Consider the following 26,816-nt stretch of genomic DNA (forward strand, 5'->3'; position numbering starts at 1 on the left):
CCTTTTAGGATTGAAATGAGAAGACATTTCTTCACCCAGAGAGTGATAAGCTTGTGGAATTCTCTACCACAGAAAGTAGTTGAGGACAAAATATTGTATGTTTTCATGAAGGAGTTAGATATAGCTCTTGGAGTGAAGGGGGATCAAAGAATATGAGGGAAAGGCGGGATCAGGATATTGATTTGGATGACCAGCCATGATTATAATCAATGGTAGAGCAGGCTTGATAGGCCGAATGGCTTACTCCTACTCTTATTTTCTATGTTTCTCTTAAATTACCATGGGGTCAGGGCAGGCAGACAGGTAAATGATGGGATTGGTGTAAATGCCATTGCAGCCAATTTTACACTCCCTGCCCACTAGCCAACTTGTGGAGATGCTGGCGTTGGACTGGGGTGGGAGTTTACAATTATTCCCACAGAATCATGCATGCCATTTAGCTATTTGGCCCATTGAGTCCACGTCAGTGTATTGGAGAGCAATTCAGTTAGTACTAATCTGCTGCTCTGTCTTCGCAGCCTGGTTAATTTATTTTCTTCAAATGTCCATTGAGTTTCTTTTGGAAATCATTCATCGTGTTTCCAATACCCTTTTGGACAGCAAATTCAAAGCCATCTTTCTCAAATTGTTCTACATTTCTCGCCAACTCCGTAAATGTCCTGTATGAGAATGGCTTTTCTTCATCTACCTTACCTAAACCTACCATTATCTTGTAGGGCACTGTCAAATCTCCCCCCACTCGCTGTTACTCCAAGGAGAACAATCCCAGATTCTTCAGGTAACCTTGTAAATAAAACATCCTTGGACCATTCTGGTGAATCTCCTCTTCACCTATCAAAGACACTCATATTTTTCTTAAAGTGGGGGTCTGGACACAGTGGGCGGGATTTCCCAGCTGCACTCGCCCTGAGATTGGAAAATCCCACCCGAGGTCTATGGACCTTTGCATGGTCCACGTCCCACCCACTACGATTCCCGTGGTGGGCGGGATGGGAAAATTCCATCCAATGTGCTAATTGTCACCCAACCAGAGCCTTAAAATGCTCAGCAGAACCCCAATTTGTCAATGCATTAAATTAATGACCTCCTTTGACCTACTCTCCTGCCAGTGGAAACAATTTCTCCCTCATTACTTGGTCAGAACACTTTGTGAAAAGAAGTTTTTTTTCAAAAGAGAAAATCACAATAGTGCCGCTTGTGAAAAATGAAATGGAAAATAAATCAAAACAGCAAGGTGAAAAACATTTTTTAAAAAAGGAGAGGGAGAGTAAGGTGAAAATAGATGGAAAAAACAGTTGGAGGGAACAGTGACAGTGTTAGATTTGGCTGACTCATGGCAGGTGCAGGGGAGAGGGGAGGGGAGAATGGTGGCGATGGAGAAAAGTCAAACTTGACATTTGGACAACTTGGGAGGAACCAGAGCAAACGGAGACTATGGAAGACTAACATTCTGTAATGATGCACACTCACAAACTTTGTCAGGAGCACAAAGAGAATTTATTAACAAGAAAAAACTGCATAGAAGCCGGCAGTCCCCTGGCTCCCCCAGTCCCTACATGTCTTTTAGATGTCTTCAGACTGTCCTCGGCCCAGGATAGGACTCCATCCCCAGGGTGAATCATAGAATCCCACAGTGCAGAAGGAGGCCATTTGGCCCATCATGTCTGCATCGACCACAATCCCAGCCAGGCCCTATCCCCACAACCCCATGCATTTGCCCTTGCTAGTCCCCCTGACATTAAGGGGCAATTTTAGCATAGCCAATCCACCTAACCCACACATCTTTGGACTGTGGGAGGAAATCGGAGCACCCGGAGGAAACCCACGCAGACACGGGAGGAATGTGCAAGCTCCACAGACAGTGACCCAAGCTGGGAATCAAACCCGGGTCCCTGGCACTGTGATTACTCATTCTTGTCCCAATTGGTCCCTCAAACCAGGTGACCCTCTTCAGCTATGCTGTCCTTCAAGGGACAATCATCACACATCCCTTATTGCAAATGTTGAGGTGGCAAACTCACTGCTCCAACCCAGAGGTCGAAGACAGGCGACTGAGGTTCTTGGGAGACAACTAGATGCACTCATTCAGAGCAAAGTGCTGGCAAATCTCAAATGGATTGGGAGCTGATTGGTGACCTTTCCACTGGGATAGAGAGAGTGGGAAAAATGGAAAGAGGAAAGAATGGTTAAGTGAGAGTGCATTAGAAAGTGAATATATCACCGCCACGTTGAATGTGCATTGAGGATTTGTTTCATTGTTTCATGGAATGCAGGTGTCACTAGAAAGGACAGCATTTGTTGCCCATCCCTAATTTCCCTTGAATTTTTGAGTGTCTTGCTCAGCCAATTCAGAGGGCAATTAAGAGTCAACTCTGGCGTCACATGTAGGCCAGATTGGGTAAGGATTTTATTAATTGTCCCCAGAGTATCAGCCAGAACCTCTCGATTACTCGTTCAGTTAGCACTATACCATCCCCACGTCCCAAAGTGAGCTTGCAATGCTTGCAATTCAGTAATAAGAGCTACATTTCCAGTAGCTACTTGATTAGTTGGCAAGTTGGAGGCAATCAATGCTTGTACTCAAACATATGAAAGTAACTTTGTTAAAACTGACACTAGCTGATGAACAGAGCGGTTTAGTCAGGGAGTCATGGAGGTTTACAGCATGGAAACAGGCCCTTCAGCCCAACTTGTCCACTCTGCCCCCTTTTTGAAACCACTAAGCTAGTCCCAATTGCCCGCATTTGGCCCATATCCTTCTATAGCCATTTTATCCATGTGACTGTCTAAACGCGTCTACTACTACCTCTGGCAGCTTGTTTCAGACACTCACCACCCTCTGCATGAAAGAATTGCCCCTCTGGACCCTTTTGTATCTCTCCCCTCCCATCTTAAACCTATGCCCTCTAATTTTAGACTCCCCTACCTTTGGGGAAAGATATTGACTTTCTCGCTGATCTATGCCCTTTATTATTTTGTAGAGCTCGTTAAGATCACCCCCTAATCCTCCTACGCTCCAGAGAAAAGAAATCCCAGTCTATTCAGCTTCTCCAGTCCTTTGTCGTCACTACCAAAAGAGGAGTTATATTAAAGCGGAATGCGAGTCCCTAGTGGGCCACTTTTGGTAAGCAGAACTGGCGCTGTGGGATGAACCTACTATAGGCTATCAGTACTCTTAATTTTTTCATTTAAGACTTAACTGATGAGACTTTAGGAGGAGGCGATGGCCTAGTGGTGTTATTGCTAGACTATTAATCCAGAAACTCAGCTAATTTTCTGAGGACCTGGGTTTTGGATCCCGCCACAGCAGATGGTAGAATGTGAATTTTTTAAAATGGAGTTAAGAATTTACTGATGACCATGAACCATTGTCACTTGTCGGAAAAACCCATCTGGTTCATTAATGTCCTTTTAGGGAAGGAAATCTGCTGTCCTCACCTGGTCTGGCCTACATGTCACTCCAGAACCACAGCACTGTGGTTGACACTGTGGTCTCACAACACCAGGTTAAAGTCCATGTGGAGATGCCGGCGTTGGACTGGGGTAAACACAGTAAGATTTGTGACAGTAAGTTGTGAGACTTCTTACTGTGTTTACCCCAGTCCAACGCCGGCATCTTCACATCAATAAATGCTGGCCAGCCAGCGACACCCATGTCCCACGAATGAATTAAAAAATCCATCAGTTTCTTTTTGCTCCACTGATGTAAAGCCACTTAGAACAATAGAATCCTAGGAGGCCACCTGATCTGTCGGGTGGGATTTTACAGCCTTGCTCGGGCGAGACCAGAAATTCCCGCCCGAGGTAACAGAGATTTCCATTGTCGATTTCCATGGCGGGTGAGGTGATAGAGTTCTGGCCAATGAGTCTGTACCAACTCTCTGTAGCATCTCACCCAGATCCTCCTCTCCGCCCTATCTCCGTAACCCTGTTCATCTCACTAACCTGTGGGCGGCACAGTAGCACAGTGGTTAGCACTGCTGCTTCACAGCTCCAGGGTCCTGGGTTCGATTCCCGGCTCGGGTCACTGTCTGTGTGGAGTTTGCACATTCTCCTCGTGTCTGCGTGGGTTTCCTCCGGGTGCTCCAGTTTCCTCCCACAGTCCAAAGATGTGCCGGTTAGGTTGATTGGCCAGGTTAAAAATTGCCCCTTAGAGTCCTGAGATGCGTAGGTTAGAGGGATTAGTGGGTAAAAATATGTGGGGGTGGGGCCTGGGTGGGATTGTGGTCGGTGCAGACTCGATGGGCCGAATGGCCTCCTTCTGCACTGTAGGGTTTCTATGATTTCTATGATTCTACACATCTTTGGACACGAAGGGCCAATTCTTTTTAGCATGGTCAACTCACCTAGCTTGCACATCTTTGAATTGTGGGAGGAAACCTGAACACCTGGAGGAAAACCCATGCAGTCATGGAGAAAATGTGCAAACTCCACATAGTCAGCCAAGGCCGGAATCGAACCCTAGTGCTGTGAGGCAGCAGTGCTAACTACTGTGCCACCATGCCACCCAAATGCTGATAGTTGATTGGGTATAAACTCTTGTTGTTGCCAAGAAATCTTCCAATGATAATCCCTGAATGACAATTGAGGAGTAGCAGTGTCTGGCAGCATTTGGAAAAAAAATGTGCAAAATATTTAAACCGTCCCTCATACTGAAGTAAGCTTTTAAACAACTCTGGATGGTAGCATTGCAACATGGAAGTGGCACCCGCTCGACCCTTCATCATAACAAATTCAGAATCTTGAGACAAACATTGGTGACTGCTACTGGCTTAGATGGATAACTCTCCAGAACTGGTTAAAATTGCAACACAGAAAATAGCCCTTTATTTATGGGAAAGCCATGTCAGATAATTAGATTCAACTAATATTTGAAAAGTAGTTTGGAAAGACCTTCTATTTAGAGTTAAGTATTATGACTTTGATGGATATTAATTTATTATGAATTCATTATATGTACACACATGAGTGACTTGACCCCTGGATATTTTACGAAATCTCTGTTGGTTTAACAGGATTTTAGAAATTGATATAAAAAAACATTAATCAATAAAGACATACCACTAAGATGAGATATGGGCATGTAGTCCATTTTTAGCAAGATTTTAATTAGTACAATTTGTGGTTGTTTATGCTCATTTCATTGCAACACGATACGACTGATTTATCCCTTTATGTAGGTCTCTGCAGCGAGCGTCGATGTTTTCCTCATCTATCCTCAGGTGGTATTTAATTAAATGCACACAGGGAATTGGTGTAACAATATTTCACTTTCAATTTAAGCTCACTTACCATTTCATCAGACAGTTCATGAAGCATTAAGCTTGACTGAGGGACAATAGTGTTCTGCCAAGGTTGGATGTGGAATTTAGTCATTATAGATTTACTGGTAATAGACCTCAAAGATGCTTAGTGCCTGTGAGAGCCGTGGTGGCAAAGCGATGCAGTATGGTCAAAACCATACCACAGCAATGTGTTTGTCCATACCCATAAACACAATTAGAAAGCAGAAGCTCCTGTTTAGTGTTCTCCTGTTTTATGCAGTAAGGGATCATTCTTAATGTACCAGAGCCCATTATTGTAAAGGTTAACAAAACATAATTCTGTACACTTCTGCCTGAAAAACACTTATGTAGTGCATGTCATGATCAAAAGAAATTCGAAAGCTCATTATAGCCATTGAAATGTAAGGCAGTATTCTCCCATTTTGAGACTAGGGCCAAAATTCTCCAGCTATTCGCCAGTGGCGGATTCTCTGCTTCTACCGGCAGCGCACCTCTGTAGCGGGTTTTCCAGCGGTGCGGAATGGCTACAATGGGAAATCCCATCGACAGCTGTGGCACCAGAAGATCCCTCTATCAGCAAATGGTGCACCATTTCTCCCTGCAGAGAAACCTCTGATGAGAGGCTGGAGAATTTTGGCATAGGTGTGGTAGCGGGTGGCTCCTGAGGCACCTGTCCCGCCAACCAGAATGGCGGGATCCCACGCCAGATTCTGCACTTTGAACCTCATTAATTATGCAGAGGTAAATTCCCCTCCGACTCTCCTGGTGAGCCAGCAGTTTATTAATCTGTCTGCCATCTGCTGATGGGTCCCGGCACAATATTCAAACACCAGTCCAACATACTCATATCATCTCACTAGCCCAGCTGTCTTCACCAGACTGTCAGGATGTCAGCAACCCAGAGGGAAAAGGCTAGCAGCCCCAAGAGGAAGTCTGTTCATCAATTCAACCACCTTCCATCTGAGTCCATCATCCGCGAAGAGCCCATGCTCCACTTGGACCTTTACCACCATATCTGGAGTCTTCATCCATCTCATTCTAGTAAATGATGTGGTTTCCCTTTGACCCCTTTGTTGGTGAGTTTTTCATGCAGCCTTGACAGGGTCCAGCTTCCCTTCCATCTCCTTGGTCTTCCCTCTGCCTTCCATTGTTCGTCTTCTTCATCCACCTCCTTATCCTTTGCCTGTCGGCATGAGCCCTTGCCCTTCCTTGCCTCCTTGCACATTACCTGCCTTGTCTTCATCAGACCAACCCTGTTCCCCCCACAGCACCATCTCCCTCCTTCCCTCCCTCTCGAGCCTTGGTCTATCTTTGGACCTTTGTTGCAATGGCTGCATGAGTCCTGCAGCATAGTGGTCTCCAGATGGACACTGGTGTGTGGCATCAGGGGGAAGGAGATCCCTACACTCCCCAACCCCATTTACTGTACTTATCCGACTCGGTGATACAGGAGGGTTCCTGAGTCCAGCAGCATGGTGCTGAAGACATGGCATGGAGATGGAGGGCAGGAACAGGTCTGTCCCAGCAGAGTGGTAAACAGTGCATCAGGGGCAGTGCCGCACTAAGGCTGAAAGACTTCTCCGCACTTACCTCAAAGTTGCTTACTAACTGAGGACCGTCGTGCGCACACCACTCTTTATCAATCGGGTTTGACGCCGACATGATTCCCCGCTGGCGTGAAGCAAGGTGAGAAGGCTTGACAAGACACTGGCGGCAGCTGTTTTAAAGAGCATTCATGAGATGCAAATCAATGTTCATGACATTCATGCCGCCTGCCAGTGGGAAGACCGACCCACCACTGGGAGAATTGCAACATAATTTTACTCTGGCGGGTTTTCAATTTATTCCCCCCCGTCCCCCCCCCAACTTCCAGAGTCTTCACGCCCGCAACCAAGGGCTGGTTAAAAGAATTCCACTCATGGTCACTGTTGTAATGTAGGGAACACAGCGATTAAACATGACAAAGTAAGATTCATCATACCAGCAGGTCATGCATCTCAATCATAAGTAGGAAAAGGGATGAGGTCCTGAAGTGTGAATATAGAGAGTTAAGCAGAAGGCTAAAGTGCAGGACGTCGAAGGTATTCATTTCTGGACTACTATCAGTGCCACGTGCTAGTGAGAGTAGGAATAGGAAGATTTGGCAGATGAATGCATGGCTTGAGAGCCTGGCGGGGAGATTTGCCAGAGCGACTCGAGAGGGTTTAAACTAGTTTGGCAGGGGGGTGGGACCAAAGCAGTAGGGAGACAGAAGAGCAGGTTGAGGACAGCACAGAAGTTAAAGAGAGCACATTAGATAGTAAAGGCAGTGTCAGTAATCCTAGTACTAGACAGATCAGGCGAAAGCAAGACAGAGAGCAAGGGAAGTCCAGATTAAACTACATTTATTTCAATGCAAGAGGCCTGACGGGCAAGGCAGATGAACTCAGGGCATGAGTGGGTACATGAGACTGGGATATTATAGCAATTACTGAAACATGGCTAAGGGAAGGACAGGACTGGCAGCTCAATGTTCCAGGGTACAGATGCGATCAGAAAGATAGAACAGGAGATAAGAGAGGAGGGGAAGTTGCATTTTTGATTAGAACATAGAACATAGAACATTACAGCGCAGTACAGGCCCTTCAGCCCTCGATGTTGCGCCGACCAGTGGAACCAATCTAAAGCCCCTCTAATCTACACTATTCCAATGTCATCCATATGTTTATCCAATAGCCATTTGAATGCTCTTAATGTTGACGAGTCCACTACTGCTGCAGGCAGGGCATTCCACGCCCTTACTACTCTCTGAGTAAAGAACCTACCTCTAACATCTGTCCTATATCTCTCACCCCTCAATTTAAAGCTATGTCCCCTCGTGCTAGCCAACACCATCCGAGGAAAAAGGCTCTCACTATCCACCCTATCTAATCCTCTGATCATCTTGTATGCCTCTATTAAGTCACCTCTTAACCTTCTTCTCTCTAACGAAAACAACCTCAAGTCCCTCAGCCTTTCCTCGTACGATTTTCCCACCATACCAGGCAACATCCTGGTAAATCTCCTCTGCACCCTTTCCAACACTTCCACATCTTTCCTATAATACGGCGACCAGAACTGTACGCAATACTCCAAATGCGGCCGCACCAGAGTTTTGTACAGTTGCAGCATGACCTCCTGGCTCCGAAACTCAATTCCACTGCCAATAAAAGCTAACACACCATACGCCTTCTTAACAACCCTATCAACCTGGGTGCCAACTTTCAGGGATCTATGCACATGGACACCCAGATCCCTCTGTTCATCCACACTACCAAGTATCTTACCATTCGCCCAGTACTCTGTATTCCTGTTACTCCTTCCAAAGTGAATCACCTCACACTTTTCCGCATTAAACTCCATCTGCCACCTCTCAGCCCAGCTCTGCAGCTTATCTATGTCCCTCTGTAACCTGCCACTTCCCTCCGCACTGTCTACAATTCCACCGACTTTAGTGTCATCTGCAAATTTACTAATCCATCCTTCCACGCCCTCATCCAGGTAATTAATAAAAATGACAAACAGCAGTGGCCCCAAAATAGATCCTTGCGGTACACCACTAGTAACTGAACTCCAGGATGAATATTTCCCATCAACCACCACCCTCTGTTTTCTTACAGCTAGCCAATTCCTGATCCAAACCACTAAATCACCCTCAATCCCATGTGTCCGTATTAGGGAAAACATCACAGCAGTACTGAGAGGGGATATGCCCGAGGGTTTGCCCACTGAGTATACGAGTAGAACTGAGAAATAAGAAGGGGGAAATCACTTTGATAGGGTTGTACTATAGGCCCCCAAATGGTCGGCAAGAAATTGAGGAGCAAATATGTAAAGAGATATGAATAGCTCCAAGTAAAATTGGGTGGTAATAGTAGGGGATTTTAACTTTCCCAACATTGTCTGTGACAGCCATAGTATTAGAGGGTTGGATAGAGAGAAATTTGTTGAGTGTATTCAGGAAGAATTTCTCATTCAGTATGTGGATGGCCCGATTAGCGAGTGGGCAAAACTTGACCTCCTCCTGGGAAATAAGGAAGGGCAGGTGACAGAAGTGTGAGTGAGGGATCACTTTGGGACCAGTGACCATAATTCCATTAGTTTGAACATAGCTATGGAGAATGATAGGTCTGGCCCAAAAGTTAAAATTCTAAATTGGGGCAAGGCCAATTTTGATGGCATCAGGCAGGAACTTTCAACAGTTATTGGGGAAGTCTGTGGGAAGGCAAAGGGATGTCTGGTAAGTGGCACGCTTTCAAAAGTGTGTTAACCAGGGTTTAGGGAAAGCACATTCCTCTTAGAGTGACAGGCAAGGCTGGGAGAAGTAGGGAACCCTGGATGACTTGGGATGCTGACGGTCCTGGTCAAGAAGAAGAAGGAGGCATTTGACATGCAAAGATAGTTGGGATCAAGTGCATCCCTTGAAGAGTATAGGGGCTGAAGGAGTAGAATTAAGAGAAAAATCAGGAGGGCAAAAAGGGGACACAAATCCAAAGAGCTTCGACAAATACATAAAGGGCAAAAGAGTAACTAGGGAAAGAGTAGTACCTCTTAAGGATCAACAAGGTCATCTATGTACAGATCCACAAGAGAAGAGTGAGATCCTAAATGAATATTTCTCATCAGTATTTACATTTGAGAAAAGCATGGATGTCAGCGAACTTGGGGAAATAAATAGTGATGTCTTGAGGAATGTACATATAACCAAGAATGAGGTGCTGGAAGTCTCAAAGTGCATCAAGGTAGATAAATTCCCGGGACCTGATGAAGTGTATCCCAGGACATTGTGGGAGGTAAGGGAGGAAATTACCGGTCCCTAGCAGAGACATTTGAATCGTCAATCGTCACAGGCGAGGTGCCTGAAGATTGGAGGGTGGCAAATGTTGTGCCTTTGTTTAAGAAGGGCTGCAGAGAAAAGCCTGGGAACTACAAGCCAGTGAGCCTCACATCTGTAGTGGGTAAGTTGTTGGAAAGTATTTTGAGATATAGGATCTATAGGCATTTAGGGACGCAAGGACTGATTAGGGAAAATCAGCAAGACTTTGTGAGTGGAAAATCATGTCTCACAAATTTAATTGCATTTTTTGAAGGGGTAACCAAGAAGATAGATGAGGGCAGTGCAGTTGATGTTGTCTATACTGACTTTAGGAAGGCCTTTGACAAGGTACCACATGGTAGGTTGTTGCATAAGGTTAAATCTCACGGGAGCCAGGGTGAGATAGCCAAATGGGTACAAAATTGGCTTGATGACAGGTATTGTAGAGGGTTGTTTTCAAACTGGAGACCTATGACCAGAGGTGAGCCTCAGGGATCAGTGCTGTCCACTGTTATTTGTCATTTATATGACAAAAGTGGGGAATTATGCTTAGAGCCCAAAGAAGTAGGGGAGATCCTAAATGAATACTTTACGTCCGTATTCACAAAGGAGAGGGATGTGTTGACTGGGAGTGTCTCGGAGGGGAGTGTTGACCCGTTAGAGAAAATCTCCATTACAAGGGAGGAAGTGTTAGGTTTTTTAGGGAATATAAAGACTGACAAATCCCCAGGGCCTGATGGAATCTATCCAAGGCTGCTCAGGGAGACGAGAGATGAAATCGCTGGGCCTCTGATGCAAATCTTTGTCTTGTCACTGGACACAGGTGAGGTCCCAGAGGATTGGAGAATAGCTAATGTGGTGCCGTTATTTAAGAAGGGTAGGAAGGATAACCCGGGAAATTATAGGCCGGTGAGCTTGACGTCCGTGGTAGGGAAGTTGTTGGAGAGGATTCTTAGAGATAGGATGTATGCGCATTTAGAAAGGAATAAACTCATTAACGATAGTCAGCATGGTTTTGTGAGAGGGAGGTCATGCCTCACTAACCTGGTGGAGTTTTTTGAAGAAGTGACTAGAATGGTTGACGAGGGAAGGGCCATGGATGTCATCTATATGGACTTTAGTAAGGCGTTGGATAAAGTCCCTCATGGTAGGTTGGTGCAAAAGGTTGGATCTCATGGGATAAAGGGGGAGGTGGCTGGATGGGTGGAGAACTGGCTTGGTCACAGAAGAAAGAGGGTGGTAGTGGAAGGGTCCTTTTCCGGCTGGATGCCTGTGACTAGTGGTGTTCCGCAGGGCTCTGTATTGGGACCTCTGCTGTTTGTGATTTATATAAACAATCTGGAAGAAGGTGTAACTGGGGTGATCAGTAAGTTTGCAGACGACACGAAAATGGCTGGACTTGCAGATAGTGAGGAACATTGTCAGAGGCTACAGAAGGATATAGATAGGCTGGAAATTTGGGCAAAGAAATGGCAGATGGAGTTCAATCCAGATAAATGCGAAGTGATGCATTTTGGTAGAACTAACGTACAGGGGAGATATACAATAAATGGCAGCACCATAAAGGATGTCGATACGCAGAGGGACCTGGGTGTGCAAGTCCACAGATCCTTGAAGGTGACGTCACAGGTGGAGAAGATAGTGAATAAGGCATATGGCAATCTTGCCTTTATAGGACGGGGCATAGAGTATAAAAGTTGGGGTCTGATGTTGCGGTTGTATAGAACGTTGGTTCGGCCGCATTTGGAATACTGCACCCAGTTCTGGTCGCCACACTACTGGAAGGACGTGGAGGCTTTAGAGAGAGTACAGAGGAGGTTTACCAGGATGTTGCCTGGTATGGAAGGGCTTAGTTATGAGGAGAGATTGGGTAAACTAGGGTTGTTCTCACTGGAAAGACGGAAGATGAGGGGTGACCTAATAGGGGTGTATAAAATTATGAAAGGCATAGATAGGGTGAACGCTGGGAAATTTTTTCCCAGGTCAGTGGTGATGTTCACGAGGGGTCATAGGTTCAAGGTGACAGGGGGAGGTTTAACACGGATATCAGAAGGACGTATTTTACGCAGAGGGTGATGGGGGCCTGGAATGCGCTGCCGGGCAAGGTGGTGGAGGCAGACGCACTGAGAACGTTTAAGACTTATCTAGATAGTCACATGAATGGAGTGGGAATGGAGGGATACACAAGAATGGTCTAGTTTGGACCAGGGAGCGGCACGGGCTTGGAGGACCAAAGGGCCTGTTCCTGTGCTGTATTGTTCTTTGTTCTTTGTTCTTTGATTTGGTTGAGAATTTAGTAGGCATGGTTAGTAAGTTTGCAGATGACACCAAGATTGGTGCCATAGTGGACAGTGAAGAAGGTTATCTTGGATTGCAATGGGATCTTGATCATTTGGCCAGTGGGCTGATGAATGGCAGATGGAGTTTAATTCAGATAAATGTGAGGTTATGCATTTTGGTAGATTAAACCAGGGCAGGACTTATTCAGTGAATGGTAAGGTATTGGGGAGAGTTATAGAACAAAGAGATCTAGGGGCACAGGTTCATAGCTCCTTGAAAGTGGAGTCACATGTGGGCAGAGAGGTGAAGAAGGCATTTGGCATACTTGGTTTCATCAGTCAGAACACAGAACATTGAATACAGGAACTGGGACATCTTGTTGAAGTTGTACAGGACCTTGGTAAGGCCACACTTGGAATACTGTGTACAATTCTGGTCACCCTATTATAGAAAGGATATTATTAAACTAGAAAGAGTGCAGGAAAGATTTACTGGGATGCTACCGGGATTTGATGGTTTGAGTTATAGGGAGAGGCTGGATAGACTGGGATTTTTTTCTCCAGAGCATCAGAGGCTTCGGGGTAATCTTATGGAGGTCTATAACATAATGAGGGGCTTGTCAATATTGTCAATATCTTTTCCCAAAGGTAGTGGAGTCTAAAACTACAAGGCATAGATTTAAGAGAGGGGAGAGATACAAAAGGGTCCAGAGGGGCAATTCTTTTCACACAGAGGATGCTGTCAGACTTGCTGAGATTTTCCAGCATTTTCTGTTTTTGTTTCAGATTCCAGCATCTGCAGTATTTTGCTTTTATCTTATGGAAAAGTTCATACTTGGAATAAATTTTCCACGCACTGATGAAACTACAAAATGGTGCGAGGTTCTGGGCATCTTTTCCAGATGATATTCATGAACTGATAACTGTTCAAAAGAAGATGACAAGGATATTTTGGGTTTATTGGTATATTAAGTGGCTTTTAAGTGAAAAGAAACAGGATGTAAGTTTTCAAAATGCTTAAAGACTGGATAGCATAGATGCAAGAAAGTTATTTAATTTGTTTAGATTTAGAGGACACAAGCAACGTTTTTTAAAAATTGCTAGCCGTGCACAGCCAGTTTCTTCAATGCATGGCCCCATTAAAATGTGTTTGAGTTGCGGCTCAACTGGAGTATTCAACATTGAACAAGGCCGCTGCTATACCTGACAGGCTGCTGTGCAACTGCGCACATGCGCAGCTTTGGAGGAATATTGGGCACGCGTGTAAAATTACCTGGATTTAAGTAAGATTTTAGTGTGAGGATGGCAGAGTGATGGTGAGTCATTTTGTGGCATTTTGGAATAGAGATAAGTCATACAGAGACTCAACTTTAATCGCTCATGTTGTCACACACCTTATGCACCACCCGGAGCAGAGAGAAGTTTCACAACACCAGGTCAAAGGTTTATTTTGTGAAAAACAGATAAGAATGTTGCTTCTGCAGGAGAATCACAAGACGACTGATAAGGTATGGATAGGGTTAAACTGGCTGGAACAAAGGAAAGCCAGTACTGCAGCTTGTCACGTACACTGTGGGCGTTCACACAGAAAGTGGCGCGAAAATGGGAGATAAGGATGGGAGGGAACAGCCAAATAAGGGACAAAGTAAACATGGACGGGGACTGCCCAGCTGGATAGCAGGGGCAGTAAACAAAGGCGGAGTAAACCTGGGGCTTATGATCGGTGATATCCGATAACACGAACACCAACTGTGGGGAAGGGGAGGGATTGAGAGACACAAAGAAATGGTATAAAAGTATAGGAGAGATACTCCAGTATGTGCCTATTTGCTAGCCACCCGTTCTTGCAAGACCGTTAAATAAAGGTGTTTGCTACTTCAGAATTTGACTTGGAGTAAATTATTTGCAAAGTGAGCTTCGTTTCTCACAATTGGGGGCTCGTCCGGGATCGAGTCATCTCCGGCGGAGTGGTCACCGTCGACGACCGGGAAGACGCGTCCCGTTCCTTTAGAACGGTCTCGTGTTTCTCGTTGATGAACACCCCTCCCGGCTGATCTTAGGGAAGTCATTCTGAACGAGCAAGGGAAGGACAATAGGCACAGCTGCAGTCAGGGAACTCCGTGCACGGACCAAGGTAAGAAAATTGACTTTTAAGTACTGCCTTGGTGACTGGGGTGGTTTATTCGTTGTAGGGATTGTGTAAACAAGACTGACGTAGTAGCCACAATAGGGGGGGGGGCTAAGAGTGAGTCCCCCGGGAAAAAGGAGAAGATGAATGGGGCCCCGGGAAACATCCCTCCAGAAAGTCCTTTGGGACGGATGTTGAATGATTGGGAAAACAATGCAAGCACTAAAAACAAAGACCAGAAAATGATGATAAGATATTGTTGCTTTACGTGGACAAAGGAACCTATCCGAGCTCCGTCCGTTTTCTGGCCAAAATACGGATCGGATGAGGATTGTGTTTGTCAGATTTTAAATATTTATGTTAGCCAAAAACAGCCATATAACCAAGAAGAATCTGAGTACGCCTCCTGTTGGAGACCCGATGGATACAGATTATACCCCATGAATACAGTGAGGGAAAAAGAGGACGAGAAGCAGTCCTCTGCCCCGCCACCATCTTGGGATGTTAGAATAACGACTGGAACGATCGGAGGCGTATGAAAGACTTAAGGGACCTGATAGTGAAGGGCATTAGGGAGGCGGTCCCCAAGTCACAGAATCTAGCTAAAGCTTTTGAAGTTCACCAGGAGAAAGATGAGGCTCCCTCAGCCGTTTTACGGGACACCATGAGGAAATATTCAGGAATGGATCCTGACGACCCGGTAGCGCAGGGACTTCTAAAAGTACACTTTGTCACCAAAGCATGGCCGGGTATTCAAAAGAAAATTCAGAGGATAGAGGGGTGGAGTGAGAAACCGCTTGATGAGTTATTAAGAGAGGCACAGAAAGTGTTTGTAAGGAGAAAGGATGAAAAAGAGAAGCAGAAGGCAAAAATGATGGTGGCTACTGTAGACGAAATAGTGAAGAAAAGGGTGGAACCGACCACCAAGGGCCAGAACAGAGAGTGGCAGCATGTAAATAATAGGGGAAGAGGAAGGGGACGACCTCGAAAGGGGTCCTATAGACAGGGACAAGGACAGGAATGGGGACCCCAACAAGCGGGATGTTATCACTGTGGGAGAATGGGACATTTTAAGCGCGAGTGTCCCGAGCTAAGGAGGGAAGAGCGGACCGTGCCGCTCATGCGTTTTGAAGAAGACTAGGGGGGGTCAGGGGTTCCTGCCCCCGGGAACCCACCGGGAACCCTTGATAAATTTAAAGGTGGGACCAGATATGGACGATGCAGTTTTCTTAGTGGACACGGGGGCATCTAGATCGTCTTTAAATTTTATACCCCGGGGAGTACAATTTACACAACGGAAATTAACAGTGTCTGGAGTAAAAGGAGAAGGGTTTGCAGTGCCTGTGTTCGAGATGATGACAATTAGATACGATGGAGGAGAAGTCAGGGGACAATTATTGTACATTCCGGACATAGGGAGTAACCTACTGGGGAGAGACTTAATAATAATGTTGGGACTGGGAATTGGAGTACACGATCAAAGGGTAGTGATACAAATGGCTGTGCTAACGGAAGAACAAGAGAAAGAAATAGATCCTATCGTGTGGGGGGGGGGGGGGGCAAGAAAGACGACCGAAGGACGATGGATGTTACCTGATGGCCGAGAAATGCTAAACAAAATGCTGATGAGGGAGATCATAGCAGTCTTACATCAGGGGAGTCATTGGGGCGTACAAGCAATGTGTGACCTGGTTTTGAGAAAGTACGGATGCAAGGGCATATACACTGTAGCTAAACAAATATGTGAGGGGTGTATAACATGCAGAAAAGTTAACAAAAAGGTGTTGAGGGGACAAGTGCCGGGAGGAAGGAGACCTGGTTTAAGACCATTCCAGAGTCTACAGGTAGACTATACCGAATTGCCTCAGGTGGGAAGGTTGAAGTACCTGTTAGTTATAGTAGACCATTTAACTGTTTGGGTGGAGGCGTATCCTCTCGCTACAGCAACAGCAACAGCAGTCCAAGATAGTGCTTGAACGCATAATTCCCCAATATGGAATGGTAGAGTGCATAGATTCAGACCAAGGAAGCCATTTCACCTCTGAAGTCTTACAAGGAATAATGAAAGGACTGGAAATCTCTTGGGAGTTTCACACCCCCTGGCACCCTCCCTCCTCTGGGAGGGTCGCACGAATGAATCAGACCCTAAAAAGGCAGCTGTCCAAATTAGTGGTAGAAACCAAATTGCCCTGGACTCGGTGTCTACCAATAGCCCTGCTAAGAGTTCGGACGGCACCACGAAAGAATCTGGGACTGTCCCCTTATGAAATGTTGTTCGGACTGCCGTATATGGGAACGAAGGGGGATTTACCTGTCCTCGAGACTGAGGATCTGTTTTTAAAGAAGTATATACTGGGCCTGTCCTCCTCTTTGTCCTTCCTCAGGAGACAGCGACTATTGGCACAGACCCCACCTCTCGAATTTGCCGTCCATCGAATCCAGCCAGGAGACTGGGTCCTGGTAAAATCGTGGAAGGTGACCAAACTACAACCGGATCGGGAGGGACCATACCAGACTCTCCTGACCACTGAGACGGCCATAAGAACGGTGGAAAGAGGTTGGACTCACTACGCAAGAATCAAGGGACCCGTGAAACCCCCGGTCGGAGCAGGAACTTGGACAGCCGAACCGACCGAGGAACCTTTGAAGCTGAAACTAAAAGAACTTTGAGTTACTGTTTATACGGTGGCGGCGCAAGCGCGGGAAAAATAGTCTGTAAAAGTTTGTATATTGGGTCTCTCTCTCTCTCTCTCTTTCACAAACTAGGACCAGGTTACAATGAAGTGGGGGTTGTGGTATGCGATGTTAATTTCCTTGGTGATGGGGTGGGACTACACCCCTATTGGTCAGGAATGGGAAGAATCTAAGACATTCACGGTAAAGATCCCTGAAAGCTCCAACCCGCAGGTGATAGAGACAGATGCTTGTAGCCTGGTAGACTGCGGAGATGTAGAAAGTCAGAGGGAATATAGTGCCTCGGAAAAGTACCTCACTAGGGAAGGAAGCACCTGGGTAAAAACTGAAGCTGGAGCCTGGGTGAGGAGTGACTCATCAGAAATGAAAAAAATTACAATTCTCCGAAGCCCCATTCGACCGGGTCCGTATTGTCCTGATAAGAGATGTAACCCGATATATCTAACAATCAAATGTACAAAATGGCAAGAGGTGTTTGAAAAAAGGAAAGTCTGGAAAACCAAAGAGGGGGAGGTTAGAAAAACAACTGTTGGAGGAATATACTATGGGGAAATGAACAACAAGGTGTTTGGAATAGGGATAAAAACGGATGGGCAAGATTTCCAAGGGTGTTGTTTCTGAATAAAGGTAGAAGGGGGCGGATCAGCCAATAAAACAGGCGGTAGGTCTACCTGAATGCCACTAATACGACCCTTCCTTCCTCCCAATGACCCTGAGGTAGTGAGGGTGATGGAGGTTAAAGACCTAGCGCAAACCATCGAGATAGAAACCGGATATGGGGATACAAATGCCTGGGTTGAATGGATAAAGTATACTGTAAAAAGCCTGAACAAAAGCAATTGCTATGCTTGCGCCTCTGGCAGGCCGGTAGCTCAAATAGTACCCTTTCCACTTGGATGGGAACATGACCGGAAGGGTATGGAGTGTATGATGGCGCTGTATCAGGACAAGGCTGCCTGGGATAATAGTAGCTGCACGTCCTTGTCATTAATGTTCCCTCCCTTGAGAGAGAAAGATTTAAAGAATCCTCCTGTATTTTCTATTGCAGTAGGAAACCACACATCATGTGTGAGCCGGCAGGGTGCAAGTCTAATTCGAGACTTGGGGGAACTGAAATCCTGCATGAAATTCGAGAATGTGACTGGAACGGACAGGGGAGGGAACTACTCATCGTTGAACGTTCCTAGAGCAGACTTATGGTGGTACTGCGGAGGAAAGGTATTAAGACCTACCTTATCCCCAAAGTGGAGGGGGACGTGTGCCATTGTACAATTGGCCATCCCATTTACCCTGGCGTTTGAAAAAGGGAAGGTAATAGAAGGGAGGAATAAAAGGGAAATAATAGAGACCTCTTTTGATGATCATATATATCTAGACTCTTTGGATATACCAAGGGGAGTACCTGATGAATTTAAGGCTCGCAACCAGATTGCGGCGGGCTTCGAGTCCTCTCTCTTTTGGTGGGTTACGATCAACAAAAATGTAGATTGGATAAACTATATTTACTATAACCAGCAGAGGTTTATTAATTATACCAGGGATGCAGTAAAAGGCATAGCCGAACAACTAGGTGCCACCAGCAGGATGGCTTGGGAGAACAGAATGGCTTTAGATATGATATTGGCTGAGAAAGGAGGTGTGTGTGTGATGCTGGGAGAAAATTGTTGCACTTTTATCCCAAACAACACGGCCCCTGATGGGACAATCACTCGGGCTTTGCGGGGATTAACTACCCTTGCGGAAGAAATGGCCAAAAATTCAGGAGTAGACACATCAATCATTGGGTGGTTGGACACGTGGTTCGGGAAATGGAAAAACATAGTGGCCTCAATTTTCACCTCCCTGATAGTGGTGGCTGGGCTGCTGATAACGGTGGGATGCTGTATTATACCCTGTGTACGAGGGCTGATTCAGCGACTAATTGAGACAGCTCTGACGAAACAAATGTCCCTAAAGAATGATAAAGTGGAAGGTGTGTACTTGGTAGATGGCAGAGATGAAATTACAAAATTGAATGAGGCTGCCGGGATAATGCTTGAGAAGTTTGAGGCAGCCTGTGAGACCTCCCCCTTATATGCAGAAGGCAACAAGTGTTAACCAGAAAAGAAAAAGGGGGGACTGTGAAAAACAGATAAGAATGTTGCTTCTGCAGGAGAATCACAAGACGACTGATAAGGTATGGATAGGGTTAAACTGGCTGGAACAAAGGAAAGCCAGTACTGCAGCTTGTCACGTACACTGTGGGCGTTCACACAGAAAGTGGCGCGAAAATGGGAGATAAGGATGGGAGGGAACAGCCAAATAAGGGACAAAGTAAACATGGACGGGGACTGCCAAGCTGGATAGCAAGGGCAGTAATAAAGGCGGAGTAAACCTAGGGCTTATGATAGGTGATATCCGATAACACGAACACCAACTGTGGGGAAGGGGAGGGATTGAGAGACACAAAGAAATGGTATAAAAGTATAGGAGAGATACTCCAGGGTGTGCCTATTTGCTGGCCACCCGTTCTTGCAAGACCGTTAAATAAAAGTGTTTGCTACTTCAGAATTTGACTTGGAGTAAATTATTTGCAAAGTGAGCTTCGTTTCTCACAATTTGGAATCACGAGCTTTCGGAGCACTGCTCCTTCACCTGGTGAGTCATCCAGCAGAGAGGACTATGTCACAAAGATGTTCAGCTCTTACATTTTACCCTTCTTCCCCACTTAAAGAAACACCACAATATTTGTTCTCCTTATTTTATTATGCAGACAATGGAGCATGCAGGTAATTTCCTTGAATATAATATGATAAACAGCAGAATTTTAACAGATTGGATTTCATATTTGCTTTCATTGTAATCACAACTCATACAAACATAACCAGTGTTACACGAGAAGTGCAGAGTTTGTATGTTCCTGTCAGGATTAAAGGCAAAGTAAATAGGAATAAGGAACCTTGGTTCTCGAGGGAGATTGTAACACTGATTAAGAGGAAGAGAGAGTTGTATGAAATGTACAGGCAGCAAGGAACACATCAGATGCTCGAGGAGTATAAAAAGTGCAAGAAGCTACTTAAGAGAGAAATCAGGAGGGCTAAAAGAAGACATGAGGTTGCTTTGGCAGACAGAGTGAAGGAAAATCCAAAGAGCTTCTATAGGTATGTTTGGAGCAAAAGGATAGTGAGGGATAAAATTGGTCCTCTTGAAGACCAGAGTGGTAGACTGTGTATGGAACCAAAAGAGATGGGGGAGATACTAAATGATTTTTTTGCATCCGTATTTACTGAGGAAACGGGCATGGAGTCTACGGAAATAGGGCAAACTGGTAGGGAGGCCATGGAACCTTTACAGATTAAAGGGGAGGAGGTGCTCGCTGTCTTGAGGCAAATCAGAGTGGATAAATCCCCAGGACCGGACAGGGTATTCCCTTGAGGGAAGCTAGTGTTGAACTTGCAGGGCCCCTGGCAGACATATTTAAAATGTCAGTATTCACGGGGGAGGTGCCGGATGATTGGAGGGTGGCTCATGTTGTTCCGTTGTTTAAAAAAGGTTCCAAAAGAAATCCGGGAAATTATCAGCCAGTAAGCTTGACGTCGGTGGTGGGCAAGTTATTGGAAGGTATGATACGGGATAGGATCTACAAATATTTGGATAGACAGGGACTTATTAGGGAGAGTCAACATGGCTTTGTGCGTGGTAGGTCATGTTTGACCAATCTATTAGAGTTTTTCGAGGAGGTTACCAGGAAAGTGGATGAAGGGAAGGCGGTGGATGTTGTCTACCTGGATTTCAGCAAGGCCTTTGACAAGGTCCCTCATGGGAGGTTAGTTAGGAAGGTTCAGTCGCTAGGTATACATGGGGAGGTAGTAAATTGGATAAGACACTGGCTCAATGGAAGAAGCCAGAGAGTGGTTGTGGAGGATTGCTTCTCTGAGTGGAGGCCTGTGACTAGTGGTGTGCCGCAGGGATCGGTGTTGGGTCCATTGTTGTTTGTCATCTATATCAATGATCTGGATGATAATGTGGTCAATTGGATCAGCAAGTTTGCTGATGATACAAAGATTGGAGGTGTAGTTAACAGTGAGGAAGGTTTTCAAAGCTTGCAGAGGGATTTGGACCAACTAGAAAAATGGGCTGAAAAATGGCAAATGGAATTTAACGCAGACGAGTGTGAGATATTGCACTTTGGAAGGACAAATCAAAGTAGAACGTGCAGGGTAAATGGTAGGACTCTGAAGAGTGCAGTTGAACAGAGGGATCTGGGAATACAGGTACAGAATTCCCTAAACGTGACGTCACAGGTGGATAGGGTCGTAAAGAGTGCCTTTGGTACATTGGCCTTTATAAATCCGAGTATCGAGCATAAAAGTTGGAGTGTTATGGTAAGGTTATATAATGATGTGGAGATGCCGGCGTTGGACTGGGGTAAACACAGTAAGAAGTTTAACAACACCAGGTTAAAGTCCAACAGGTTTATTTGGTAGCAAAAGCCACACAAGCTTTCGAGGCTCTAAGCCCCTTCTTCAGGTGAGTGGGAATTCTGTTCACAAACAGAATTTATAAAGACACAGACTCAATTTACATGAATAATGGTTGGAATGCGAATACTTACAACTAATCCAGTCTTTAAGAAACAAAACAATGGGAGTGGAGAGAGCATCAAGACAGGCTAAAAAGATGTGTATTGTCTCCAGACAAGACAGCCAGTGAAACTCTGCAGGTCCACGCAACTGTGGGAGTTACAAATATTGTGACATGAACCCAATATCCCGGTTGAGGCCGTTCTTGTGTGTGCGGAACTTGGCCTGACCTGAAGAAGGGGCTTAGAGCCTCGAAAGCTTGTGTGGCTTTTGCTACCAAATAAACCTGTTGGACTTTAACCTGGTGTTGTTAAACTTCTTACAAGGTTATATAAGGCATTGGTGAGGCCGAATTTGGAGTATTGTGTACAGTTTTGGTCACCTAGTTACAGGAAAGATGTAAATAAGATTGAAAGAGTGCAGAGAAGGTTCACAAGGATGTTGCCGGGACTTGAGAAGCTGAGTTACAGAGAGAGATTGAATAGGTTGGGACTTTATTCCCTGGAGCGTAGAAGATTGAGGGGAGATTTGATAGAGGTGTATAAGATTTTGATGGGTATAGATAGAGTGAATGCAAGCAGGCTTTTTCCGCTGAGGCTAGGGGAGAAAAAAACCAGAGGGCATGGGTTAAGGGTGAAAGGAGAAAAGTTTAAAGGGAATATTAGGGGGGGCTTCTTCACGCAGAGAGTGGTGGGAGTGTGGAATGAGCTGCCAGATAAAGTGGTAAATGCGGGGTCACTTTTAACATTTAAGAAAAACTTGGACGGGTTCATGGATGAGAGGGGTGTGGAGGGATATGGTCCAAGTGCAGGTCAGTGGGACTAGGCATAAAATGGTTCGGCACAGACAAGAAGGGCCAAAAGGCCTGTTTCTGAGCTGTAATTTTCTATGGTTCGAAGTCTTCTCCTGTGATTTCATGTTCTTCTGGGGTCAGGTGCACGCCCACCCGCCCGATCAATGTAAAATTCTAGCCTTGATCTTCCTGCTCGACAGCATCAACTTCTGTACCCATATCTATCATGCGCATTTTCAACTCAGCTGGACATTTGATTGTGATTTGGAACTTTACTACAACCTGGAGCATTACTGTTTCCTCTGCTTCTGTATGCCGTCTAAATTTGGCCTACTTTCACACTGGGCTTTAACTGGAAACATCAGCATTTAAATGGTTGGTGGCTCCCATGGCAACAGTGACATCTGAACTCCTGACTTTGAGACTGTGAACATGGTTACTGTGATGTGGATCCCACTGGCACCAGGTGGACCTCCCCTGCTGGCTCAGGAAGGGAACTCCCTTACCATTTACAAGTATCTCTTTCTGGTGTTTCCATCCATGCCAACTATTTAACTTCACCCAAAAGCTAGGCCTGGATTTTATTGTTCTTTTGATCTCTGGAAAATATGTCTCTGAGGCTGATTTCTAAGTCTGTGCCATATCCACAGTGATGAGAGATTTTCTTTAACTCAAGAATGTGATCAGCAACAATCTCATTGACAACTGTTTCCTTGAATGAATTGCAACTTTCAGTGCAATTTCATAATTAGTTGTGCCAGAATAGGAGTCCAGAATCTCATTAATTTCAGTGTATTTCAATGTACTGGGGTCAGTTGGGCAACATTGATTAGACAATGCATCAAAGACATTTGGCCCCATCATGCTGAGGAAGACATTAACTTTCTCCCCATTGCCTCCTTTATTTTCTTTCATCCAAATACAAAGCCTTCATTCATAATTACTCCAGCCCTCTTTGCGACTGTTGAATTGACCCCAAATATGCAAAAAGATTTCCTTTGAAATAGATGGAAGGTTTGATTTACATCAAGATTGACACTCCAGTCACATAAAATTCAAATCATTCAACCGTACATTATCTTTGATAAGCAGATACCACATATATACAAACTGTTCGAAAGTTTAGACCTAATTCATCATGATACCCTTCATTCCCTGTAAACCCTGTTGAGGAACTCAGGGAGCAATACTGTGTGACAAGGAAGAACAGTCAGCACAAAATATGAAAAGTGTTCAGGCATATGAGATTTTCACCAAAAAAAAAAGATATTAAGCAACTTCTCCTTAAGGTACCATGCCCCAAGAGGGACCATGGACTGGCATTGGTCCTTGATTATGCTTGGCCAAGTACTGCAGTGTTTGCTGTTGCTTTTTCTGCAGTATGGCTGACCAGGAAACTCTCCCACTCTTCCTGCTTGCCATCAGGTACATTGGAAAGATTTACAGGCTGATAATCAACCTTTTTAACCATATTATGAACACATCTGGGTGACACGGTGGCACAATGGTTAGCACTGCTGCCTCACAGCGCCAGTGACCCAGATTCGATTCCTGGCTTGAGTCACTGACTGTACGGAGTCTGCACATTCTCCCTGTGTCTGCGTGGTGCTCCGGTTTCCTCCCACAGTCCGAAAAATGTACTGGTTAGGTGCATTGACCATGCTAAATTCTCCCTCAGTGTACCCGAACACATGCTGGAGTGTGGTGATGATGTGATTTTCACAATAACTTCATTGTGGTGTTAACGTAAGCCTACTTGTGACACAAATAAATAAATTTAAACTCCCTATGACCGTCAAGCCCTGAAGAGGGACGTGAACGCAGGGCTTCTGGCCCAGAGGTCAAGACACGACACACTGTTACATAAGAGCACCTATTTTTTCATTACATCAATTAAAGAATTTCAAGAATATCCAGAAAGTAAAACTAAACATTGTTATGGCTCAGCAAACCAGTGCTAAAGGACTCAAACACGTAAAATAAGTGCTGCATTGGTGGGTTAAGCGGATTTTAATGATTTGCACCTCGTTCTGACTGAAACAAATCAGACAGAAGACCTGGAATATGTGCTGCTTGGCATTTTTGAATTGAACTTTTAATATCCTACTTTCAGATTGGCAATTTTTGACATTTATTTTAATTAACAAATTTGAAGATTGGAATTTATTTCTGATTTAAATTTATTGCAAAGTAGGAGTCTTTCACCAACAACTAATTGAGCGGAGATCTATGAACACACATGAAGCTACCTAGAAAGTGCTTCCAGGCATTCGAAGTAAAACCACCATTAAAAAGGGACACAGCGTACAGTAGAAAGGCTACAGTCAACTATAAATGAACCCAACATACTGGAATGGCAATCAGATATAGAATCCCTACAGTGCAGAAGGAGGCTGTTTGGCCCATTGAGTCTACATAGACCACAATTCCACCCATGCCATATTCCCATAACCCCACATATTTACCGTATTAATCCCCCTGAGACGAGGGTCAATTTAGCATGGCCAGTCAACCTAACCCGCACATCTTTGGACTGTGGGAGGAAAACGACAGAGACACGGGGAGAATGTGCAAACTCCACACAGACAGTGACCCGAGGCTGGAATTAAACCCAGGTCACTGGCTCTGTGAGGCAGCAGTGCTAACCACTGGGCCACCGTGCCGCCCATTCCCTGCCTAGTTTTTCCTGTTAGACAAACAACATTAAGCATTTATATATAGCTTTAATATAGTGTTACGATGCCTATAGAGACTGATGACATTTAAAACATATTTGAATTCCCACTGACTAATGTAAAGGGAGGACAAGATTTCAGGTTTTCGGGCTTTTACTGTAACAAACAAACTAAAGCAACACTGACTAAACATTACTTATGAAGAAGCTAATACTTTATAGAAAATACATCCCTTATCAATGCTTTAACCCAACCAATTACCCCATGCCACATATGTGCCTTACTGCACGCTGTCTGCAGAACGCCAGCCTTTTCAGGAAATGATATTAATTCACTTCTAGCTTCCAACAGGTTCACTTCTCCACATTTCACTAAGTTATAATATCGAGTGTTCCTCAGAAACCCTATCCTGAGTGTTCCGAGAAATCCCAAACTGATCAAAAAAAATAGTGCAGCACAGTAGCACAGTGGTTCGCACTGCTGCCTCACAGCGCCAGGGCCGGGTTCAATTCCCGGCTTGGGTCACTGTCTGTGTGGAGTTTGCACATTCTCCTCGTGTCTGCGTGGGTTTCCTCCGGGTGCTCCGGTTTCCTCCCACAGTCCAAAGATGTGCGGGTTAGGTTGATTGGCCATGCTAAAAAACAATTGTCCATTAGAGTCCTGAGATGCGTAGTTTAGAGGGATTAGTGGATAAATATGTAGGGATATCGGAGTAGGGCCTGGGTGGGATTGTGGTCGGTACAGACTCGATGGGCCGAATGGCCTCTTTCTGTACTGTAGGGTTTCTATGATTTCTATGAATTCAGGCCTTGAGTGACAGCCTGTGTGCAGTTTGCATGTTCTCCCCCTGTCTGCGTGGGTTTCCTCCTGGTGCTCTGGTTTCCTCCCATAGTCCAAAGATGCATGGATTAGGTTGATTGGCCATACTCAATTGCCCCTCAGTGTAAGGGGGATTAGTAGGGTAAACATATGGGGTGACTGGATAGGGCCTGGATGGGATTGTTGTTGGTGCAGGTATGATGGGCCAAATGACCTCTTCCTGCACTGTAGGGATTCTATGATTCTATGATCGAAAGGTTTGATCAAAGAGGCATGAATTTTAGTATCTTAAAATGACGAGGGGAGGTTCTTTCATAGAACATTTCATTGAACCCCTGCAGTGCAGAAGGAGGCTATTTGGCCCAACGAGTCTGCACTGACCACAATCCCATTGAAGGGGACGACTTTTATGCTTAAAATGACTTTTATGCTTAATATGACGGACATTTTTACGCGTTTATATCAAATTTATGTTGCCCGGTAATGAATGATGGGAAATGTTGTCAGCAGTTCACAGCAATGCGATGACTCATGGAGAGGCTCCTTGCACCCCCTAATCACTTCAGACAGTCTTAATCACTTTAGACTCCAGGCAGGGAAACATAGACAATAGCTCAACTGATTAGATTTTGCAAAAAATTCAAATCACAAAGGGAACTCTCCAGAAAGAGATCAGCCCAGGGGAAATAGGATCACTTCATCATTAGCCACAGATCAATTTCACCTATCGATAATGGCTTTTCAATA

At 45.1% G+C, this 26,816-nt stretch overlaps 1 protein-coding gene across 1 annotated transcript; it reads left to right on the top strand.

Moving 5' to 3' along the window:
- Positions 1-17,949: 17,949 nt before the first annotated feature.
- On the top strand, positions 17,950-19,454 carry LOC144494161 (uncharacterized). Its single transcript, XM_078213763.1, has one exon. It carries the CDS (start codon positions 17,950-17,952, stop codon positions 19,315-19,317), a length of 1,368 nt encoding a protein of 455 aa, XP_078069889.1. The 3' UTR covers positions 19,318-19,454.
- Positions 19,455-26,816: the final 7,362 nt, after the last annotated feature.

The sequence above is a fragment of the Mustelus asterias genome, chromosome 5 (genome assembly GCF_964213995.1).
Source record: "Mustelus asterias chromosome 5, sMusAst1.hap1.1, whole genome shotgun sequence".
Taxonomy (NCBI): Eukaryota; Metazoa; Chordata; class Chondrichthyes; order Carcharhiniformes; family Triakidae; genus Mustelus; species Mustelus asterias.